This window comes from Cucumis melo, chromosome 6 (genome assembly GCF_025177605.1).
Source record: "Cucumis melo cultivar AY chromosome 6, USDA_Cmelo_AY_1.0, whole genome shotgun sequence".
NCBI lineage: Eukaryota > Viridiplantae > Streptophyta > Magnoliopsida > Cucurbitales > Cucurbitaceae > Cucumis > Cucumis melo.
In genome coordinates this window covers 26,435,281-26,455,048 of record NC_066862.1, presented here as the reverse complement: position 1 = coordinate 26,455,048, position 19,768 = coordinate 26,435,281, and the positions used below count along the sequence as shown (strand labels likewise).

Genomic DNA, 19,768 nt, shown 5'->3' with positions numbered 1-19,768 from the left:
AAATAATAATAATAATAAATTTCTTAATTTAAAATAATAATAATAAAATTTTTAATTTAAAATAATAGTAATAATTATTATTATTATAAATGATATCACACCTTTTTAGGAGGAAAGTGAAGAAATAAGAGAGGATTGAGAGGAGAAAAAGAAGGATCAAGAAGGTATAAGAGGATTAAATATATTTCTTCCCCTCCCCTTATTCGTTGTCCCAAACATGAAAACAACTATATAATCATTTCATTTCCTTCTCCCAAACGGGACCTTAAAGAGTAAAATTGTGAAATTTCCATATTTATGGACTAAATTGAAAAAAAAGAGTTACCTATTACATAGATTTAAGAATTTGTTTTTTTTAAATAATATGTTTTTTAAAAGTAAGGTCAAAAACAGGGTAGAAGACAAACTATTGACAAAGGGTAATTTAGACGAAGTTGTATACCAGTACTAGTGGACCCCACACTTTTTTCCTTTTAAAGATATTTAATATTTATATATTTAATATTTAATATATATATATAATCTCAAAATTACAATTTTCAAAAATATATTTCTTTTTAAATGTTTTTCCAAATTCCAATTTCTAATTTTCAAAAATACGTTTTCCTTATTAAATATCTTTCCAAATTTCAAATTCCAATTTCCAATTTTTTTTATAAAAGAGATATATATTAACAAAATATGTTGTTAAATATTTAAATCTTCAAATTCTAATTTTCAAAAATATATTTTAAAATTTCAAATTCCAATTTATAAAAACATTTTTCCAAATTCTAAATTCTGATCTCTAATTCTTTTAAAAGATATATATATATATATATATTAACAAACTATATTATTAAAAAATATATTATAAAAATATTTACAATCCACCGATATTAACAAAATATCTAATTTTTTTAGAATCAAAATGAAAAAAGTATGGCAAGAATTTTAAAATTAGATATTATATTTTTTAATAACATATTTAATAAGATATCTAATTTGGAAAAATATTTTAGAAAATTGAAAATTAGAATTCGAAAATATATTTAATAAGAAAAGATATTTTTAAAAATTGAAATTTAGAGATTTAAATATTTAATAACATATTTTGTTAATATATACAATTTTTTTTTAAATTGAGGATCGAAATTTAAAATTTGGAAAAATATTTGATAAAGAAATATATTTTTGAAAATTAGAAATTAAAATTTAAAAAGATATTTAATAAAACAGATATTTTGAAAATTAAAATTTTGAGATTTGAATATTTAATATTAAAATATAAAAAAAAATGTAGTCTATGCATTAGTCCACCACTTTTCAGATACACGACTTCATTCAAATTATTCATTATTTAAAAAAGAATTCTAGATTTAGTCCCAAAAACTTTGGATTGTAAAAGAAAAAATTTTACAACCTGAAAGCATAAAATCCCAAACTCAAAAGCCCGAGTGGAGGTTTAACCAACTCAAAAGAGAGAGAAGAGAGAATAAGAAGAAAAAAGAAAAAAATGCTTCTTTTGAATGTTGATCTCCTTCTACATCCCCGTCGATTCCTCTCCCTGTCTCTAAAATTACTGCAACAGCATCCTTAACGATTCTCTCACAGGTCTTTGGCGTTTTAGTTGTTAAGATCCTCTAATGGTTGTTGTACAGGCTACCAAGCTCAGCCTTCCCAACCCTTCTCTCTGTTCCCCACAAATTTCTTCCCTTCTCTTCGAACCCCATTCTCTCTCTCTCGCTCTAATGCACTCAGATTCTTCTTTCTCTCTCTACCCTTCTTTTTCCGCTCTCTCACTTTCCTCTCTTCCTTCCCCTCAAGTGGTTGTGCCTTCTCCATGTTCTTCTGCGGCTTTTGTTGCCCTTCAGAATTCTAATTCCAACTCCGATACTAAGGTTCTGTTTGTGGTCTCTGGCCCCCACAAGGGTGGCTCTCAGATTCTCCTTCGGTTTTATGTCTTGGAGGGTTCTAAATTGTTCAGGAGAGCTCCAGTTGTTTGCACGCAGAAGGATCTTCGATCTGATGATAAATTGGGTGTTTTGGTCAATTTTAGACATGGGATTTCGGTTCGTTTAGCTGGGTCAGTCAATTTCTTCGCCATGTACTCTGTTTCGAGCTTGAAGATTTGGGTTTTTGCGGTGAAGATGGTGGGAGACGGCGATGATGATATAGGTTTGAAATTGATGAGATGTGCTGTGATTGATTGCTGCAAACCCATTTGGTCGATTAACATTTCGTTTGGGTTTTTGCTTTTGGGGGAAGATAACGGGATTAGGGTTGTTAATTTGAGGCCTTTTGTGAGAGGGCGTGGTCGAAAAGTTAGAAATCTGAATGCAAATACATCTTCTAATGGCAAGCGTGAAGTTCAAAAGTCATTTTTGCCTCATGGAGATGTTTGTGGAACTTCTGGAGGCACTGACTTGAACGGTGGTTCTCTAGTTGTTAGCAGCAACGGATTCAATTTACAAGCCAGTAGAAGTGAAGATGCTGGAAATTCAGCTTGCAATGGATGCTTGGATGGGAAGTTTGACAAAAATTCTAGTTTTGGTAAGTTAAGAGAGTTTTATTACTTTAGTTTATTTGATACATTTTTTTTAGTTTTCACAGTAAGAGAGATACATTTAAATGTATATTATGCGCACATTTTAGTTATATTGGTTGCGTCTCCTGTAATTTAGAACTTCTGATCATAATTTTAATCCTGAAAGCCTTCTTTTAATTGCTCAAGATAGGTGTAAGCATAATTATAATACCATGCGTTTGCTGAAGTTTGAGGCGGCATGTTAGAAATTCAAGAGTTTGGAGCAATCTTTATTCAAAGTGTATGTGATGTAGCATTGTAGCTATGTAGCTTTTTGGGCAATATTGGGGTCTGTTATGAATTTGTTAGCTTGCCTTCTTTAATTCTGTTTTATAGAGCATTTTATTTAGAGCTGGCTGGTTATTGTTTGTTAGGCTTTAAGGCTGGGCGATTAGTTAGTCATTACCTTTGACTGCTTTGGTTAGGATTTTAGGGAATTAGTTATTCTCCTTCAGAGCCTTTAAATATATTGGAGTTCTCAATTGTATGCAACTGTATGCTATCAAGAATTATAATTTATAGGAGTGTCCAAGAAAGTTTGTTTTACTATAGATGGAGGAGATGAGAGAAATCTATGCTATTGTTTTTTAAGGAACAGGACAGACTCAAGAATATTCTTTCTCAGACCAAAACAGATTCCACATTTGTGGCCAGACAAATTCTTGATGGATTGCTCATTTCTAATGAGCTTGAAGGATAAAGAAAGATGTGATTGTAAACTTAGACATCAAGAAAGCATTTGACAAAGTTGTCTGAGACTTTTTTTTTTTTTGTGAAATTATAGCAGCAGAAAGTTTTGGTCTTAGATGGAGAACATGGATCTGAGTTTGCATTTCCTCTCCAAATTTCTTGATCCACCCAAGAAAAAAGATTTTGGCTTTTAGACGCCTTCACCAAGGGGACCCTCTCTCACCTTTTCTTTTCATCTTGATTGTGGATTGCCTTAGTAGGATATTGCCCCATGGTTCTAGTATGCATGTTTAGTCATGTTTTTGATTTGGGAAATGGTTTCTTGACTATTCATTACCTACAGTTGCCAATGATATCTATTACGGAAAAACAAAACAGTTTGCTTATGATACTATCCTTTTATTCATGGTTGACAAGCATGCTCTTAATAACGTTATCAACAACCGAAAAAATGATTTACAAGAGAAACCCTTGAGAGGGTTAGTACTCCAACTGAGAACATCCTTTCTTCCCAACCTGAAATTGAACTCATCAAGCAAGACCAATGTAGAGGCAACCTCTGTCATTTCCTTATTGAATAAAGGACGACAAAAACCAAAGGAGAGGGATTGAGGAAGAAGATTCAATCCCTAAACCACTTCCCTATTACTCAAAGGATTTTGAAACCTAAGGGTGTGTTTGGCCCAAGAAGTTGTGAAGTAGGAGTTGGGGAGTAGGAGTTATGAACTCTATTCCTTGTTTGGTCCAATGAGTTGGTGGGTCCCACTAGTACAAAAGTCAAAATTTTATCTTATCAAGGATAATCCAACACTGTGGGTCCCTAGAGTTCACAACTCCTTACTGTTCATATCTTCTTACTTTTCACTATTTCACTTCTTACCCCAAACACCACCTAAGAGATCAAGGAAGAAGGATATAGGAAGGTAATACTGGTTTGTAGAAAAGTTTTGGAAGTTGCTTTATAGACTCCTTTAAATGTCCCAACAATAGATCAACCAAGTTCACATCTTGAGTGTCCAAATATAAGAAATATTCCTTCTCCTCTAGAGTTGCTTTGATACCTTTCTTTCAATATTATTGTTTTTGAGGAAATGAAGCTTTTATGGAGAGAAATAAAAGAGTTGGAAATAAGATGCTAGTTGTGTGTTTATAGTTAAGGGTATTTTTGTAAATTATTGTGCCCTAGTTTTATTTCCTTGTTTGTTGGGGCTTATTGGAGCCTATTTATATTCTTCCCCCTTGTATTTATTTGATTATTCGAAAATAGTAAGAGTGCTTCTATCGTAGTTTTTCTCCCTATATTAGAGTTTTCCAGGTATATCTTTTGTTGCTTTCTTATTCTTTTTCAATAAAAAGAATGAACAAGAATATATAAAAAAATAACTGCAGAATAGAAGGTGCCCAACGAACTACTGAATGGGCCTCCAATCCAAAAGAATGAAACTTAGTTGATAATAACCAAAATCCTTGGTCACAGAGTTCAAACTGGGACATAAAACCTCATTATCTCCAACAACTCCACAGACCTGTCAACTTCACTAGAAACTTTACGGTTCCTCTCAAGCCAAATCTCCCATACAAGAATAATAATTAAAAAAGAGCCTCCCAAAGGTTTTTTTTCCTTCTCCAAGGGAAGATTCAACGAAACCTCCTCCACTCAAACACACTCCCGCATTCCTTGTTCAGTGCCAATGGGACACTGAAAGCGAAAACATCCAAAAATTTGCACCAAGCCAATTGAGTGAAATGGCTTTCCGTAAGATGTTTTCCAGGTCCTCATATGCATCTATGCAGAGAGAACATCAATGAGCCCCCCAAAGAGAAGAGGTCCCTGCACGTGGTTTAAATATTGACTTTGCCATGTAAGATTTACAAAGAAAATTTTCTTGCCCTTTTTGGAAATCTTAACCTTTTAGAGTGGGGAAAACAAACACCTCAAAAAGGATGAGGACCACACTTCCTTGTAATTACTCGACACCACAAAGCCTTTTGGCTCTTGAATGAAGCACTGTAATTACTTGGTCAACAAGCTTCTTCTAGCTAACTTGAGCAGTGGAATGAAAGCACATTAGTGGCCTTTATTTGTTCTCTATGTTTTTGATAGTTATTATGATTGTGGAACAAACCGTTATTTATATTTCCATGCTTTTATTTTGGGGTGGTTTAAATGGTAACAATATCGGAATTTGTGATTTTCTTCAAACTATTTTCAATACAATTAGAATGTGAAGCCCGATGATCAGGTCTATGAGATATGAAATAAAGCCTTCTTTCTTAGGTATGGTGGATAGACACTTCTTTCTTTTAGCTAATTGTTTTGAATGGATAGATGCAATCTTTAACTGTGTCCAGCTGCCTGATTTGCACTCAGAATACTTTTCATGACAACTTATAATTTATTTATTATCTTAGCTAACAACTTGTTTTTTAGGTTTTTCTTATATGGCCAGGAAATGGGTGCTGAAGGTGCCGTCCTTTGGTTTATTTCATAAGGATGCCTCTAGATGGTAAATTACTGATTGTTGAAGAGGTTTAACTTGGAGAGTTCACCTGTTTTCTGATTGAAATAAAATCCTTAGTTGGAGCCGTTGTCTTTGCTCTTCTATTTTTATTATATTAATCGAGTCCATAAGCTTTGTCAAGTCACTTATCAATGCTTTGCTAAAAATAGTTATTGTTAAAACTTTTTGATCTCATTGGTGCCAAAACATTTCAGTTGTGAATAAGTTGGCATATGGCTCTGATTATGTTTCTTTAATTGCAGTTAGACCAAGATGCATAAAACTGAGGCAAGATTCGAGCGAAGGACTATATTTTGTGGCACTGAAGCGCAGAGCAAATGAAGACCTGAAATCTGCAAAAATGATGTCATTAAAGGCAATATCAATTCAAGCACTGTCTCCGAAGAAAATATTGATCCTGGACTCTGTTGGTGATTTACATCTGTTGCACCTTGCTAATGCTGCTAATGGATTCGATTTTTCTTGCAACATTCGGCCATTACCTCATCTAATGAAAGTTCAAATGCTGACCAGTTTCCCTGATACATCCATAAGTATGCTTGTCCGATTCTTTGTTCTATACATTATAGATGTTCTTATGCTACAAAAGCTTTGAATAAAACATTGCGATCAAATGCTTGAACTGAGAGTAGACCATTGGAAACTTCACACGTTTATGCTCTAGATTTTTTAGTTTGGATTGAGGAGGTTATACTAACCTTGGTGAGTTTGACTATATCATTCATTTAGGAGGGGTGTGGTTTAGTAGATTTTTATTGTGATCTCTTTACTTTGTGCTTTAACTAGGATAGGGTTTCTAGGTTAAGGTAGGCGTAGTTTTCTTCATGAAGGTAATGGTCAGAACCGAAACTCCCCAGTCAAGTCCTCAGTGTGGATCTGGAGTAAGATGATAGGATGTGATGGGATTTAACAAAGTAGAATTGATGTTTTTTTCAGACAGAATACAACTTTCCATGGAAGAAAACGGTGATACAATAACAAGACAGTGATATCCAATAAAGATGCTTCCTGAAGCAGAAAGTTGTAAGCTTCTAAAAGACCAAAGGACACTTGTCAGTTGCCAGATTTTTTGGGAGCCTTCTTCCCTGACACTAATAGCCTTCTTTCTCCCCTTTACCTCGTGTAAGTGTGTTAGAGGTTAATGTCCAGCCTCCACTTGTCTCTTCTCCTCTTGAATCTGTTCCTTTGTTTTGTTGAGATGGGAGTCCTACCGGACAATGCTTTTATAAATGCCCATTTACCTCAATACTTTCTTCAGCCTTGTTAATAAACTCCTTTCATTATCTAATCTAATGATAATCCAATGGATGAATCTTGGATTTGTTGCAAAATCTCAATGATGCTTCTTTTGGAAAAGCACCATGGTTTCTTGACACTCTTCCTCGACAATTTTGTAGACATTGGGTTTACGATTTGCTCCTCCACCAGCGCCCAACTTATTTTCTTACAAAGGTCACGACGGAACCACAACAATTTATGCTTATGTTAGGTACTAGATATTACTATGGTGTTAGTTGAGGGGTATATGGCAATTTTGTTGACATTGGGTTTACGATTTGCTCCTCCACTAGCGCCCAACTTATTTGCTTATAGAGGTCATGGCGGAACCAAGTTGGGGCATAGATGTCAATCAGACCCAACTTGCTAACACATGAATCAAAACTTGGCTTGGGTAAACCCTTTAGTGAGAACATTAGCAACTTGTTGACAAGATGGAATATATGGAAAATAGATACTGCCCTTGTCCAATTTCTCTTTTATAAAGTGTTTGTCAATTTCCACATGTTTTGTTCTATCATGTGTGCAAGATTATTGGCTATGCTTATAGCTGCTTTATTATCACAATAGAGCTTCATAGGTAAAACACTGTCCTGACAAAGATCAAACAAAACTTTATTCAACGAGATTTCTTCACTAGTTTCCAAACTCATAACTCTATATTCTGCTTCAGCACTGCTTTTAGCAACAACATTTTGCTTTTTACTTCTCCAAGTAACTAGGTTACCCACACAAAGAGATAGACAATACCTAGAGGTAGATTTTCTGCTAATAACTGATCTTGCCCTATTAGCATCAATATAAGCCTCAATCTTGTCTGTTTTCTTGAATAGCATACCTTTACTTGGAGAGCTTTTCAAATATCTCAAAATCTAACCCACAACTTTCTTATGTTTTTTGTAGGGTGTCTGCATAAACTAACACTGACAACATAGGAAATATTTGGTCTAGTGTAAGATAAGTAAATTCACTTTCCCACTAGACACTGATACCTCTCTTTAATAGTAGAAACTTTTTTTTTTTGAAACGGAGACAAGTCTCTTTATTAATAATAATAAAGAGAGACAAATGCTCAAAGTACAAGAGAATTATAGAGAGATCAAAAGGCTTAAACAAATACAAACAATAACCAAATCAAACTCAACAATGACAGAGCTAATCGAAATCCTCTTATCCAGAACAATAAATGAAAACTAGAATGTAAACTAGGTACAAACTACAAAGTAATTAAAACAGATTTCCAACAGGAACCCAAAGTTAGCTGACATCTTGCCCACCATATGCTTTGAGATGAGTGAAGAGGGAATACCAAGAGAACAACAACTAGCCTTGCTGAAACTTCACTATGAAGAAACCACAAAACTGCTAAAAAGCAATAATTGTTCAACCAATTGGAAACATTTCTTGAGCCCACCCAACTTCTTCTTTGATTCTTGGGAGACTACTAGTTTTGAATTAAGTGTTTCCAGAGACTTGAATCCCAATATCTTTATATACAACCTTCAAACCACAGAAGTTTCACTATACAAATTCCAATGTAACTTATCAAACAAACAAAAAAAGACTTAAATCAGATTTTAACGGAAACTAGTTTGCATTCATCTTCTAGTGACTTTAAATGGGCTGGAATTTTGCAATGTTGAGACTGAGAGGGGTTTGATAGACCCCTATCATATTACAGTACAGTAGAAGGGGAAAGAAGAGCATGGCATGTGTGAAAGGAGATGGGAGTACGGAAGTTGTTATTAATTAGTTAATATTGAGTTTAGTAAGTAGAGGTATAAATAGCCTCTGCTGTAAAGAGGGAAGTCAGTTAGTCATTTTTGAAAGGTTGTTAGTCTCTGTTTCATCCTTGCAAGACAGGATAACAGGAGAGAACCCTAGACTACCAAATTGAGATCTTCTCAATTCATTTCATTCTTAGTTCCATGTTATACTTTATAATTCAGTATTCAGATTCATCGATAAAAATCAATTTCACTTCTCTACTATTTATTGGAACCGGGTCTGTTTTTCAACACTCAATTCCTCTTTATTCTGAAACAAATCATTGAGATCAATTTCTCGGGGGTCATTCAAAGAATGATCCTCTAGCCCATTTGACTTCCCCTAATGATCAACTTCCTCATTGCTCATACTAAAAGGAGAGTCAAAATCTGAGTCACATTTCTTTTTGGATGGAGGGCTTGGAGTTTGGGAAGGGGAGCCTCTAAAAAATGTGACTTTTGGGGAAGTAAAGAGAAAACAAAATATTTAAAGTGTGGATGAAAAGAGCTCTAATGGTCTGATCTGATTGGAAGAGAAGGAACTTGAGCCTGTGTACAATTTACCTTCAAAGAATCAGGTTTTTGATCTAAAATCAATTCTGCCCTTAAGGTACCTTTTTGGAATTCTGAATGTTTGCGGTAATTGAAGATGAAGAAGTTTGTCCTAGTATATCTTTTACCTTAAAAGATTCAGAATTTTGGGATTTTGGTTTGACATCTTTCTATTTACTTGAGCCTTTTATGAGATCTCCTTCGGCCTACTCCTTCTAACAAAATGCTTGGTGAAGGTCTTGAAGGGATGCCAGGGTTCTTTGATTTTGAATGCCTTTTGGATGCAACTCTTAAACTAGATTTGGCTGAGGATGCATGAGATGAAGAAGAAAAAGATGCACATGAAGAGGAGACGCTTGAGGTTAGAAGGAGCTGCAACGGTCACTGACTCAGCCTTAGCGAAATGGACAATCGACGCTGAAGAAACAGGAGAAAGAGACCCTCTAACGACAAAACTTGGAGTGGTAGAGTTCTGGTAATTAACTGATTGGACTGAAGCTAAATCAAACAAATTTGGTTGTATGCCTCTTGGGTTTTCGATGGGCAATAAAGTGGGAGCAGTTGAAAATCTCTCTTTCTTCTTTAAAGGCACCTCTCATCTTCTGCGTCATTGTTCCCTCCAAAAATGAAGGAATTGTTGTTTAGCTTCGTGCCTTAGTGGGATTTACAGCTATTTGAGCATTAATTACACCTTTTGGAGGGGAGGAAATAATGCTCGACTGCCCCAATGATTGATTGTCTTCCTTTGTAATGTCAGATGGTTGCACCAAAGAATGTGTTAGACCTCATCAACTTTGTTTACAAGAGAAGAAATAAATAACACATGTAAAATGAGGGAGAGATTAAAGTCGGTGAGTTGTCTAGTATAAATAGAAGTTGTTAGGCGGGAAAGTTAGTTATCAATTTTCATGTTGAGTTTGGTTGTTGCATCTTGAGAGGAAGATCAACAAAGTGAAATACTGACTTCTATCAATTCAGTTTGTAAATCTATATTGAAATAAAGAAGAATTTCATATCAAAGATAGGAGTCCTATCAAATTGGTATCAGAGCCGTCGATCTTGAAGGAAGGATGGTTCAGACGAGGATCAAAGAGCGATTGGAGATGATCGATCAGGAAATTGCAGTAATGAAGAAAGAGTTAGGAAAGATGCTGGTCATCAAATTGAGCTTAAATGATATTGTGAAGAACCAGGAACTGATGTGAGCACAGTTCGAAAAGCAGCAACAAATGTTACTGTTAATGATGGAATCGATGACGAAAGATCGAACTGCAGCAAGCGATCATACTACCGAATATGTTGCGCGTGACTCTGTGATGATCAAAGGAAAGGAGAGTGAAGCAACGTCAAGCAAATCGACGGAATCGGACCGAAATATTCGGAAGGCAGAAATGAAAAGAAAGTAGAGATCGAAGAAGTCTCGTTGGATCGGAATAAATTCAAAAAGGTTGAAATGCCAGTGTTCGTCGGAGATGATCCAGATTCATGGTTGTTTCGCGTCGAGAGGTAATTCCAAATTCATAAGCTCACTGAATCGGAAAAAATGTTGGTATCTACTATAAGTTTCGACGGGCCAGCTTTAAACTGGTATCGTTCCCAAGAGGAAAGAGACAAATTCCTCAGTTGGTCGAATCTAAAAGAGAGGTTGTTAATACGGTTTAGATCGAGTAGAGATGGAACGATCCTAGGAAAGTTTCTTCGAATTAAACAAGAAACTACGGTGGAGGAGTATTGAAATCTTTTTGATAAATTAGTCGCTCCTTTATCTGATGTTCAAGAAAAAGTGATTGAAGCTACGTTCATGAATGGTTTATTTTCGTGGATAAGAGCCGAAGTTGCTTTCTGTCGACCGAATGGATTGGCCGAAATGATGTAGGTTGCTCAACTCGTTGAAAACAGAGAGCTGATCCGAAATGAAGCCAATTTGAATGGTTTTGCGAGCGGGAAATATCCTCCACAAACTATAACGAATAGTAGAGGCGTGATTGGAAACACTGCAGTTGAAAATAAAGGAAATACTACATTTCCTATCCGTACCATCACTCTGAGAAGTTTAAATGCCAACGATGCTCGAAAAGAAACGAATTCAAGAAGATTGCCGGATGCCGAGTTTCAAGCTCGAAAAGAGAAGGGGCTCTGTTTTAGATGTAACGAAAAGTACTCAGTCGATCATAAATGCAAGATGAAGGAATTGCACGAGCTGAAGATGTTTGTTGTGGTAAATGAGGATGAAGAATACGAGATAATTGAAGAAAAAGAAACAGAGGAGAAGGGATTAGCAGTGCTGGAAGTAGAGAAAGAAAAGAAAGCATATGTAGAGTTGTCTATTAACTCTGTTGTGGGAGGCAAATGAAAGTAAGAGGGAAGCTGCGAGGCACAGAGGTGATTATTTTGATAGATTGTGGGGCCACTCACAGTTTCATATTCGAGAAGCTGGTTAAATCATTGCAAATACCAACCAAAGAAACGACTCACATGGAGTCATCTTAGGTTTTGGTACAGCAATACAAGACAAAGGTATGTACGAAAATGTAGAAATTCAATTGAAGAATTGGAGTTCAAAAGAAGAATTCTTACCTCTTGAGCTGGGAGGAGTGGATGTTATTTTAGGAATGCAATGGCTTCATTCCTTGGGAGTGACAGTAGTCGACTGGAAAAATCTAACACTTACATTCACTATGGATGGAAAACTGATTTGTGTTAAAGGATATCCTAGTTTAACTAAGGCTCGGATCAGTCTTAAAAGTATGTTTAAAACTTGGGGAGATCAAGATGAAGGATTTTTAATCGAATGTAGAGCCGTGGAAGTCTGTGAGAAATCAGAGCACAGTATGACAGAAACATTACATTTTGAAACCAGCCCTGTGCATACTGTGCTAAAGCAATTTGAAGATGTCTTTGAGTGGCTTGAGAAGCTTCCTCCGAGGAGGGAGATTGAGCACCATATCCATCTGAAAGATGTACCAAACCAATCAATGTAAGGTCGTATAGATATGGGTATCAACAAAAGGCAGAGATGGAGAAATTGGTGGAAGAGATGTTAACTTCAGGAGTTATTTGGTCAAGCAAAAGCCCTTTCTCTAGTCCAGTGCTTCTGGTTAAAAAGAAAGATGGCAGTTGGCGTTTTTGTGTAGATTATCGAGCAGTAAACAATGCTACAATACCTGATAAGTTCCCAATACCAGTGGTGGAGGAATTATTTGATGAACTTAATGGAGCTACATTGTTCTCAAAGATAGACCTCAAATCTGGGTATCGTCAAATAAGAATGGTCGATGAAGACATTCCAAAGACAACCTTTCGCACTCACGAAGGAAACTATGAGTTCCTGGTTATGCCATTCGGCTTGACCAACGCTCCAGCCACTTTTCAAGCATTGATGAACACTATTTTCAAACCGTACTTAAGAAAGTTTGTTCTAGTGTTTTTCGATGACATCTTGATCTATAGCAAGGATGAGAAAGAACATGTAGATCATATGGAGAAGGTTTTTGTTACCTTGAGAAAGCATGCCTTATATGCAAATAAGAAGAAATGCAATTTTGCTTAGCCAAAGATTGAATATCTAGGACATGTGATATGTGGAGAAGGAGTTGAAGTTGATCTAGATAAAATCAAAGCCATAGCTGATTGGCCATGTCCAACGAATGTCAGAGAAGTTAGAGGATTGCTTGGGCTGACTGGTTACTACAGGAGGTTTGTACAACATTATGGATCTATAGTTGCCCCATTAACTCAATTACTTAAGAAGGGTGGATTCAAATGGAATGATGAGGCCGAGGAAGCATTTGGAAAGCTAAAGAAAGCAATGTTATCCTTACCAGTATTAGCTCTCCCTAGTTTTGATCATCCTTTTGAAATTGAAACGGATGCTTCAGGCTATGGGGTGGGTGCTGTGTTAGTACAATCGAAAAGGCTTATTGCTTTCTACAGTCATGCCTTGGCAATGAGAGATAGGCTCGATCAGTTTATGAACAGGAACTAATGGCTGTTGTGTTGGCTGTACAACGTTGGCGGCCTTATTTGTTGGGAACAAAATTTGTTGTGAAAACATGTGATTACTTAAATTTTTGTTGGAGCAGAGAGTTGTCCAACCACAATATCAGAAATGGGTATCCAAATTGCTGGGGTATTCATTTGAAGTGGTTTATAAGCCAGGCCTTGTCCAGAAAACCACCGGATATTCAGTTGTGTGGAATTTCTGCACCAGTTTTGGTTGATTTGAAAACTATTAAAGAAGAGGTGGAGAAAGATGAGAAACTTCAGAAAATAGTTCTTGCTTTGTGTGAAGGAGGGCTGAAAGACAGCAAGTCCACATTGAAGAATGGGTTGCTGCATTACAAAAATCGGCTGGTTCTATCAAAAACTTCATCCCTAATTCGAGCAATGTTAAATACATTTCATGACTCAGTCGTGGGAGGGCATTCTTGTTTTCTAAGGACATATAAAAGAATGGCAAGCGAATTGTATTGGGAGGGCATGAAGTCTGATGTGAAAAGACATTGTGAAGAGTGGTTGATTTGTCAACGTAACAAGATTTTGGCTTTATCACTGGCTGGTCTTTTAGTACCTTTGGAAATCCCACAACAAGTCTGGAGTGATATCTCCATGGATTTTGTTGAAAGATTGCCCAAGGCGAAAGGATTTGATGTGGTATTTGTTGTAGTTGATCGTTTGAGCAAGTATGGTCGTTTCCTACCCTTAAAACATCCATACACAGCCAAGACAGTAGCAAATTTATTTGTGAAGGAAATAGTTCGTTTACATGGATTTCCTTCTTCTATTGTTTTAGACAGAGAAAGTTTTCCTCAGCCATTTTTGGAAAGAATTGTTTAGATTGGCTGGTACAAAGCTCAACAAAAGCACTGCTTACCATCCGCAATCTGATGGCCAAACGAAAGTGGTAAACAGAGGCTTGGAAACTTATCTAAGATGCTTTTGTAGTGAGAGGCCGAAGGAATGGATTTCATGGCTGCCTTGGGCCGAGTTCTGGTACAATACCGCATATTAGTGGGCGCTTGGCATGTCTCCATTTCAGGTGGTGTATGGACGCAAGCCTCCTACATTGTTGTCGTATGGAGAGGGTGGAACTTCGGATTCAACACTAGATGAGCAGCTGCGTGAACGTGATATAACATTGGCAGCATTGCATGAGCATCTCTTGTTAGCTCAGCAACAGATGAAGCAATATGCAGACCGTAAAAGGAGACATGTAGAGTTTCAGATTGGAGATTTGGTGCTCTTAAAAATTCGTCCATACAGACAGTTTACGTTAAGAAGTAAAAGAAATGAGAAGCTTTCTTCGAAATATTTTGGGCTCTATAAAATCTTGGAAAAAATTGGTGCAGTAGCTTACAAGCTGGAGTTACCAGCAAATGCAGCTATTCACCCTGTTTTCCATGTTTTCCAATTGAAGACATATGTAGGAGACCAATTGGGAGTGTTGCCAACAATACAGTTTGTTAATGAAAAGTTTGAATGGCAGACACATCCAGAGGAAGTTCAAGAGTACAGGATGGATAAATCTGGAAATTGGGAAGTGTTGGTTGCCTGGCAAGGGCTCCCTGATCATGAAGCTTCGTGGGAAAGTTATGATGAGATGCATAAACTCTATCCCAACCTTCACCTCGAGGACAAGGTGAATTTGAAAGGGGGAAGTAATGTTAGACCTCCTATCAACTTCGTTTACAAGAGAAGAAATAAATAACACATGGAGAGATTAAAGTCGGTGAGCTATCTAGTATAAATAGAAGTTGTTAGGCGGGAAAGTTAGTTATCAATTTTCACGTTGAGTTTGGTTGTTGCATCTTTAGAGGAAGATCAACAAAGTGAAATACTGAATTGATATTCTGTCAATTCAGTTTGTAAATCTATATTGAAATAAAGAAGAATTTCATATCAAAGATAGGAGTCCTATCAGAATGCAACCCCTCCTTTCGATTGCAAAGCATTGATTGGCATTCCCCATTTAATAAAACCAAAGAATCCAAAAGAACTTCCTTGTCTTCTTTGATTGCACCTTTTCGGTTTCCATCAGATAGTAAATAGTTCAAATTGACATTGAGGTTTAGCTCGTGTGCAGCCACCTTCTCCAGCTCCGGTGAAGCAAACTCTTGTTTCTGAATTTTCAACTTAACAAATTTTTCTGAATGAATTTATGGACTTCTAGTGTATTGTGCATGCATCCTTGCTGTCATTGTTCCCTCCAAAAGTGAAGGAATTGCTGATTAAACTTCGTGCCTCAGTGGGATTTACAGCTGTGTGAGCATTAATTACACTTTTTGGAAGGAAGGAATTAATGCTCAACTTCCCCGATGACTGATTATCTTCCTTAGTAATGTCAGGCGGCTGCACCAAAGGATCCAACCCTTCCTTTGGATTGTAAAGCATCGATTGGCCTTCCCCATTTAGGAAAATCGAAGAACCCTATAGAACTTTCTTTTCTTCTTTGATTGCACCTTTTTGGATTCCATCAGAGAGTTTGCATTGACCAACCTCAAGTGCTAGCCAGTAGCCACCTTCTTCGGCTTTGGTGAAGCAAACTCATGTTTATGAAGTTTTAACTGAATGAACTTTTCTGATTGAATATATGGACTTTAGGTGTTTTGTGCATGCATCCTTGCTGGTAGAAGAAACTCATGCTGATCTTTTAACAAACTTCATTATTGTTCAAAACTTGATTTAGTCTAACAACATTCACTGCATTTGAAAAATCATAAGCAAATATATCCTCTCTGACTACTAGGTGGGTTGACTGATTATTGCCGAAGTTTAAGAAAATATTTCCTCTCTTCTCATCATTGATTGCAAGTGTTGCCGGAATGAACCCACAAAGATTCTCTTTTTGTCTTCTGATACATTACAAAATTCAAAATTTCTATGGATATGTCTGATAAACCCCTAAAGTAGGCCTCGATTGTTTCAAAAGTTTGATTATTCCAGTAGTCTGGGGGTAGGTTCTTAATCGAGATCATTCTCCATAGCCTCTTGCATACAAAGGTCTGATATGTATTAACTCAATTCCTGCCATTTTCCAGGATGCTTTATCACTTCATCCGGTGACCGTTGATCAATATCAATTAAAGTATTTTATGCAAACAACGGGTTGATGATGACCTCTGATTGGAAGAGTGTTTGTAATGTTTTCTTATTCTCAACCCAACTGTTGAACTCAAATAGACGTGTAATAACCCAGAGATTGTCGAAATCTGTTTGAAAGACCTTTGGATTCTTGATAATTCAATGTTGGCGAATGCTTTGTTTTTTCATGTCCAAAACAGAGATCTTATTCTGCTTAATCTTGTATGCATAGGTATCCTTCTTCTCTTTTTGTGGTTGGCCAATATCTTCAGAGTGACTACTTTTCGGCTTGCTCTGAACTGAAAACCATGTCATATATAAGCATGCATTGATTTGAAGCTTTTCATCATTTTCAGAAATGTTCGCAGCCTTGTTTTTCCTTGCCCGATAGAGTATGTATGAATGATTCTCCTGTTCTAGGTCAAAAGTTGATCTTAAAACCCACCGTTTCTCTATTTTGAATTTTGAGACTTATGTTATGCCATTGTCGATTCTTTCTTTCTTGAAAAAGTACTGATTTTTGACATAGTTCTTCAATAGCCACTTGGAACCAATACAGTTGGGTGCTTGATGAATGTAGGATTTTTCTGCTTCCATATCTTCAACTTGGAATAAGTCATTCTCATACCAAATACAGTAGGGAGAGTCCAAAATTATGTAGTTTCCCACCTCCATTTCTAACTTACTCATTGGGAAACTGGTATTTGAAAGTGTCGGAAGGAGTAGAAGACGAGGGGAGTGAGGAGAGAGAAGAGAGAACTTACCTACTTGATGGGTACATTAAGAACTCTTTATCAACATGATCTTTGTCAACAGAAACTCCTAGTTTCACATTGAATTCAATAAGAGTGTTAGCAGGTCTACATCCAGTCATGCCTATTTCTTTTAATAGGTCAAGGGTGTATTTCCGTTGTGAGATAGAGATCCCTTCCCTTGATCTTGCCTCCTCCATTCCAGGGAAATACTTTAGATTTCCTAGATCTTTGATCTCAAACTCGTCAGACATTTTCTTTTTCAGCCTGGTGATCTCAGTCGTATCATCTTCTTAACATGACAATATCATCTACATGCACAATTAGAACAACTTTCTCAGATACTAACCTTTTTGTAAACGACGTGTGATCAGAGTGTCCCTAGGTGAAACCTTGGGACTTAACAAATGTAGTAAACCTGTCTAATGAGGTATACAAGAGAGTTCCTGTAAATAGATACTTTATCACTGAATAACGATTAAGGGATGGCAACTAAATCCTTATGTGAAATTGAATACCTTATATTGGAATTTTACAAGTTTATATAAGTGAGTTCCTGGAAATAGATATATTCCTCTCATTTTTTATTGGCCATGCTTTTCCACAGCTCAAAATGCTACACTTACAGCCCACTTTTCCAAAACAGAAAAATTTTCAGCAATAAGAGCCCTAGGGAAGAATAAAGCCGCAGGTTTGGATGGATACACAACTGAGTTTCTTGTAAAACATTGAATTTTGTGAAAGACTGTTTTCAAGCTCTTTTCCAAAATTTCATGAGAACGGAAGACTTAATGTTTGTGTTTAGGAGAATTTTATATCTTTGATTCAGAAAAAGGAGGATGTGGTGCTAGTTAAAGATTTTAGGTCAATCAATCTTATGACTCTCTTATAAGGTCATAGACAAAGTTCTTGCGGTAAGGTTGAAGAAAGTAATGAAAATTATCGACAAAGAAAAAACCAAGATGAAGAAAGTAATGAAAATTATTGACAAATAAAAACGAAGAAAGAACCAAAATCTATGTGGAAACCCTAGTATAGTGAGAAAAACCATGATATATATGTTTCTTATTATTTTATGATAATCATAAAGCTACAAAAGGGGTTAAATTTATAGACAACACGAGTCTAATTTAAAGAATAAAAAATTAGGGCAAAGTAAATCTTAACTACCCATGGACTTTCATCATGAACTAAGCCCGTTATTTCTAACAAAAACCATCATTGGCCCCTCTCAAATGCTTTCATAGGAGGAAGACAGATTCTAGATCCGATTTTGATTGCCAACGAAGCTGTGGAAGGTTTCTGTGCCAAAAAAGAAAGGTTGGGTCTTAAAGCTGGATTTGGAAAAGGCCTTTGATCATGTGGATTGGGTGTTCCTTGAAAAGTTGCTTCTTTGTAAAATGTTTGATCGGCAATGGATTTCTTGGATCATGGGTTGTATATTGAATCCAAGATTTTCTTTGTTTATTAATGATAGACCTTGTGGAAGAATTTTCACTTCTAGAGGAATTAGGCAAGGAGATCCCCTTTCTCCCTTCCTATTTCTCTAGGAAGCGAAGTGTTGGGAGCATTTTTGAATAATCTTCATGGGAACAAGCTGTTTGAAGACTTTATTGTGGGTAAAGAGAGAATTCATTTGCAATGCTTTCAATTTGTTGATGAAGATTGCTCTTTTGTCAGTATGATGAAGGTATGCTAGTGAAATTAGAGGATACTATTGCTTTATTTGAATGGTGTTCTGGGAAAAATCAGCTCTATACGGTGACAACATGGATGAGGAGGATTTGCAGTCTATGGCAGAAAAGTTGAATTGTAAAACAGTTTCTTCTTCGTTTATTTACTTAGGCTTACTGTTGGGGTTACCCGAGGCAAGTAGCTTTCTGGCAACCAGTGATTGACCAAATCCACAAGAAACTTGGCAAATGGAGGAGGTTTAACCTATCCATAGGTGGGAAAACTACTTTATGTAATATTGTGCTCGCTAATCTTCCCAAATATTATATGTCATTTTTCGCAATGCCCAATAAGGTGGTATCCTCTATTGAGAGAATCATAAGGAACCTCCTTTGGGAGGACACACGAGGAGTGAACTTAATCATTTGGTGAAGGGGACAAAGTAACTCGTTCACAGAAAGATGGAGGTGTTGGAGTGGGGGGCCTTAAGAGAAGTGGCCCTTCTTGCAAAATGGGCTTGGGGATTTTCGAAGGAAGAAGGTTTTTTGTGGAGCCAAATTATTAGAAGCATTCACGGGCAAGAAAGTTATGATTGACAAACGAAGGAAAAATTTGGAAATAGTTTGAAAAGTCCATGGATTTCCATCTCAAGAAGGTGGAGAAAAGTGGATACATGGCAACATTTAAGCTTGGAAATGGGTCCCGCATTGCGCTCTGGTCTTATTAGTGGGTTGGTGACATTCTCCTTAGTATCTGTTTCCCTAAACCCTTTAGGATTGCCCTCTCGCCAAATGTTTTGGTTGCAGATCATTGAGATCACTCAATTTTCCATGGTCTATCAATTTCCACTTATTGCTCAAAGATGACGAAATTTTGGAATTCCAAGAA

The 19,768-nt window shown here is 36.4% G+C and overlaps 1 protein-coding gene across 5 annotated transcripts in view; it reads left to right on the top strand.

Moving 5' to 3' along the window:
• The first annotated feature begins 1,418 nt into the window (after positions 1-1,418).
• LOC103500140 (uncharacterized) overlaps positions 1,419-19,768 on the top strand; it is a 30,784-nt gene continuing 12,434 nt past the window's right edge. For 3 of the 5 annotated variants that reach the window (XR_539983.3, XR_539984.3, XM_008463347.3), the window contains exons 1-2: positions 1,422-2,532; positions 6,021-6,311. Coding sequence is in view for 3 of the 5 variants with exons in the window: in XM_008463347.3 (XP_008461569.2) it covers positions 1,626-2,532; positions 6,021-6,311 (1,198 nt within the window). In the remaining 2 variants the exon portion in view is untranslated. Of the gene's footprint in view, positions 2,533-6,020; positions 6,312-7,959; positions 8,007-16,411; positions 16,643-19,768 lie in introns of those variants that run through there. The other 2 variants (XM_051085780.1, XM_008463350.3) reach the window with 2 other exon arrangements.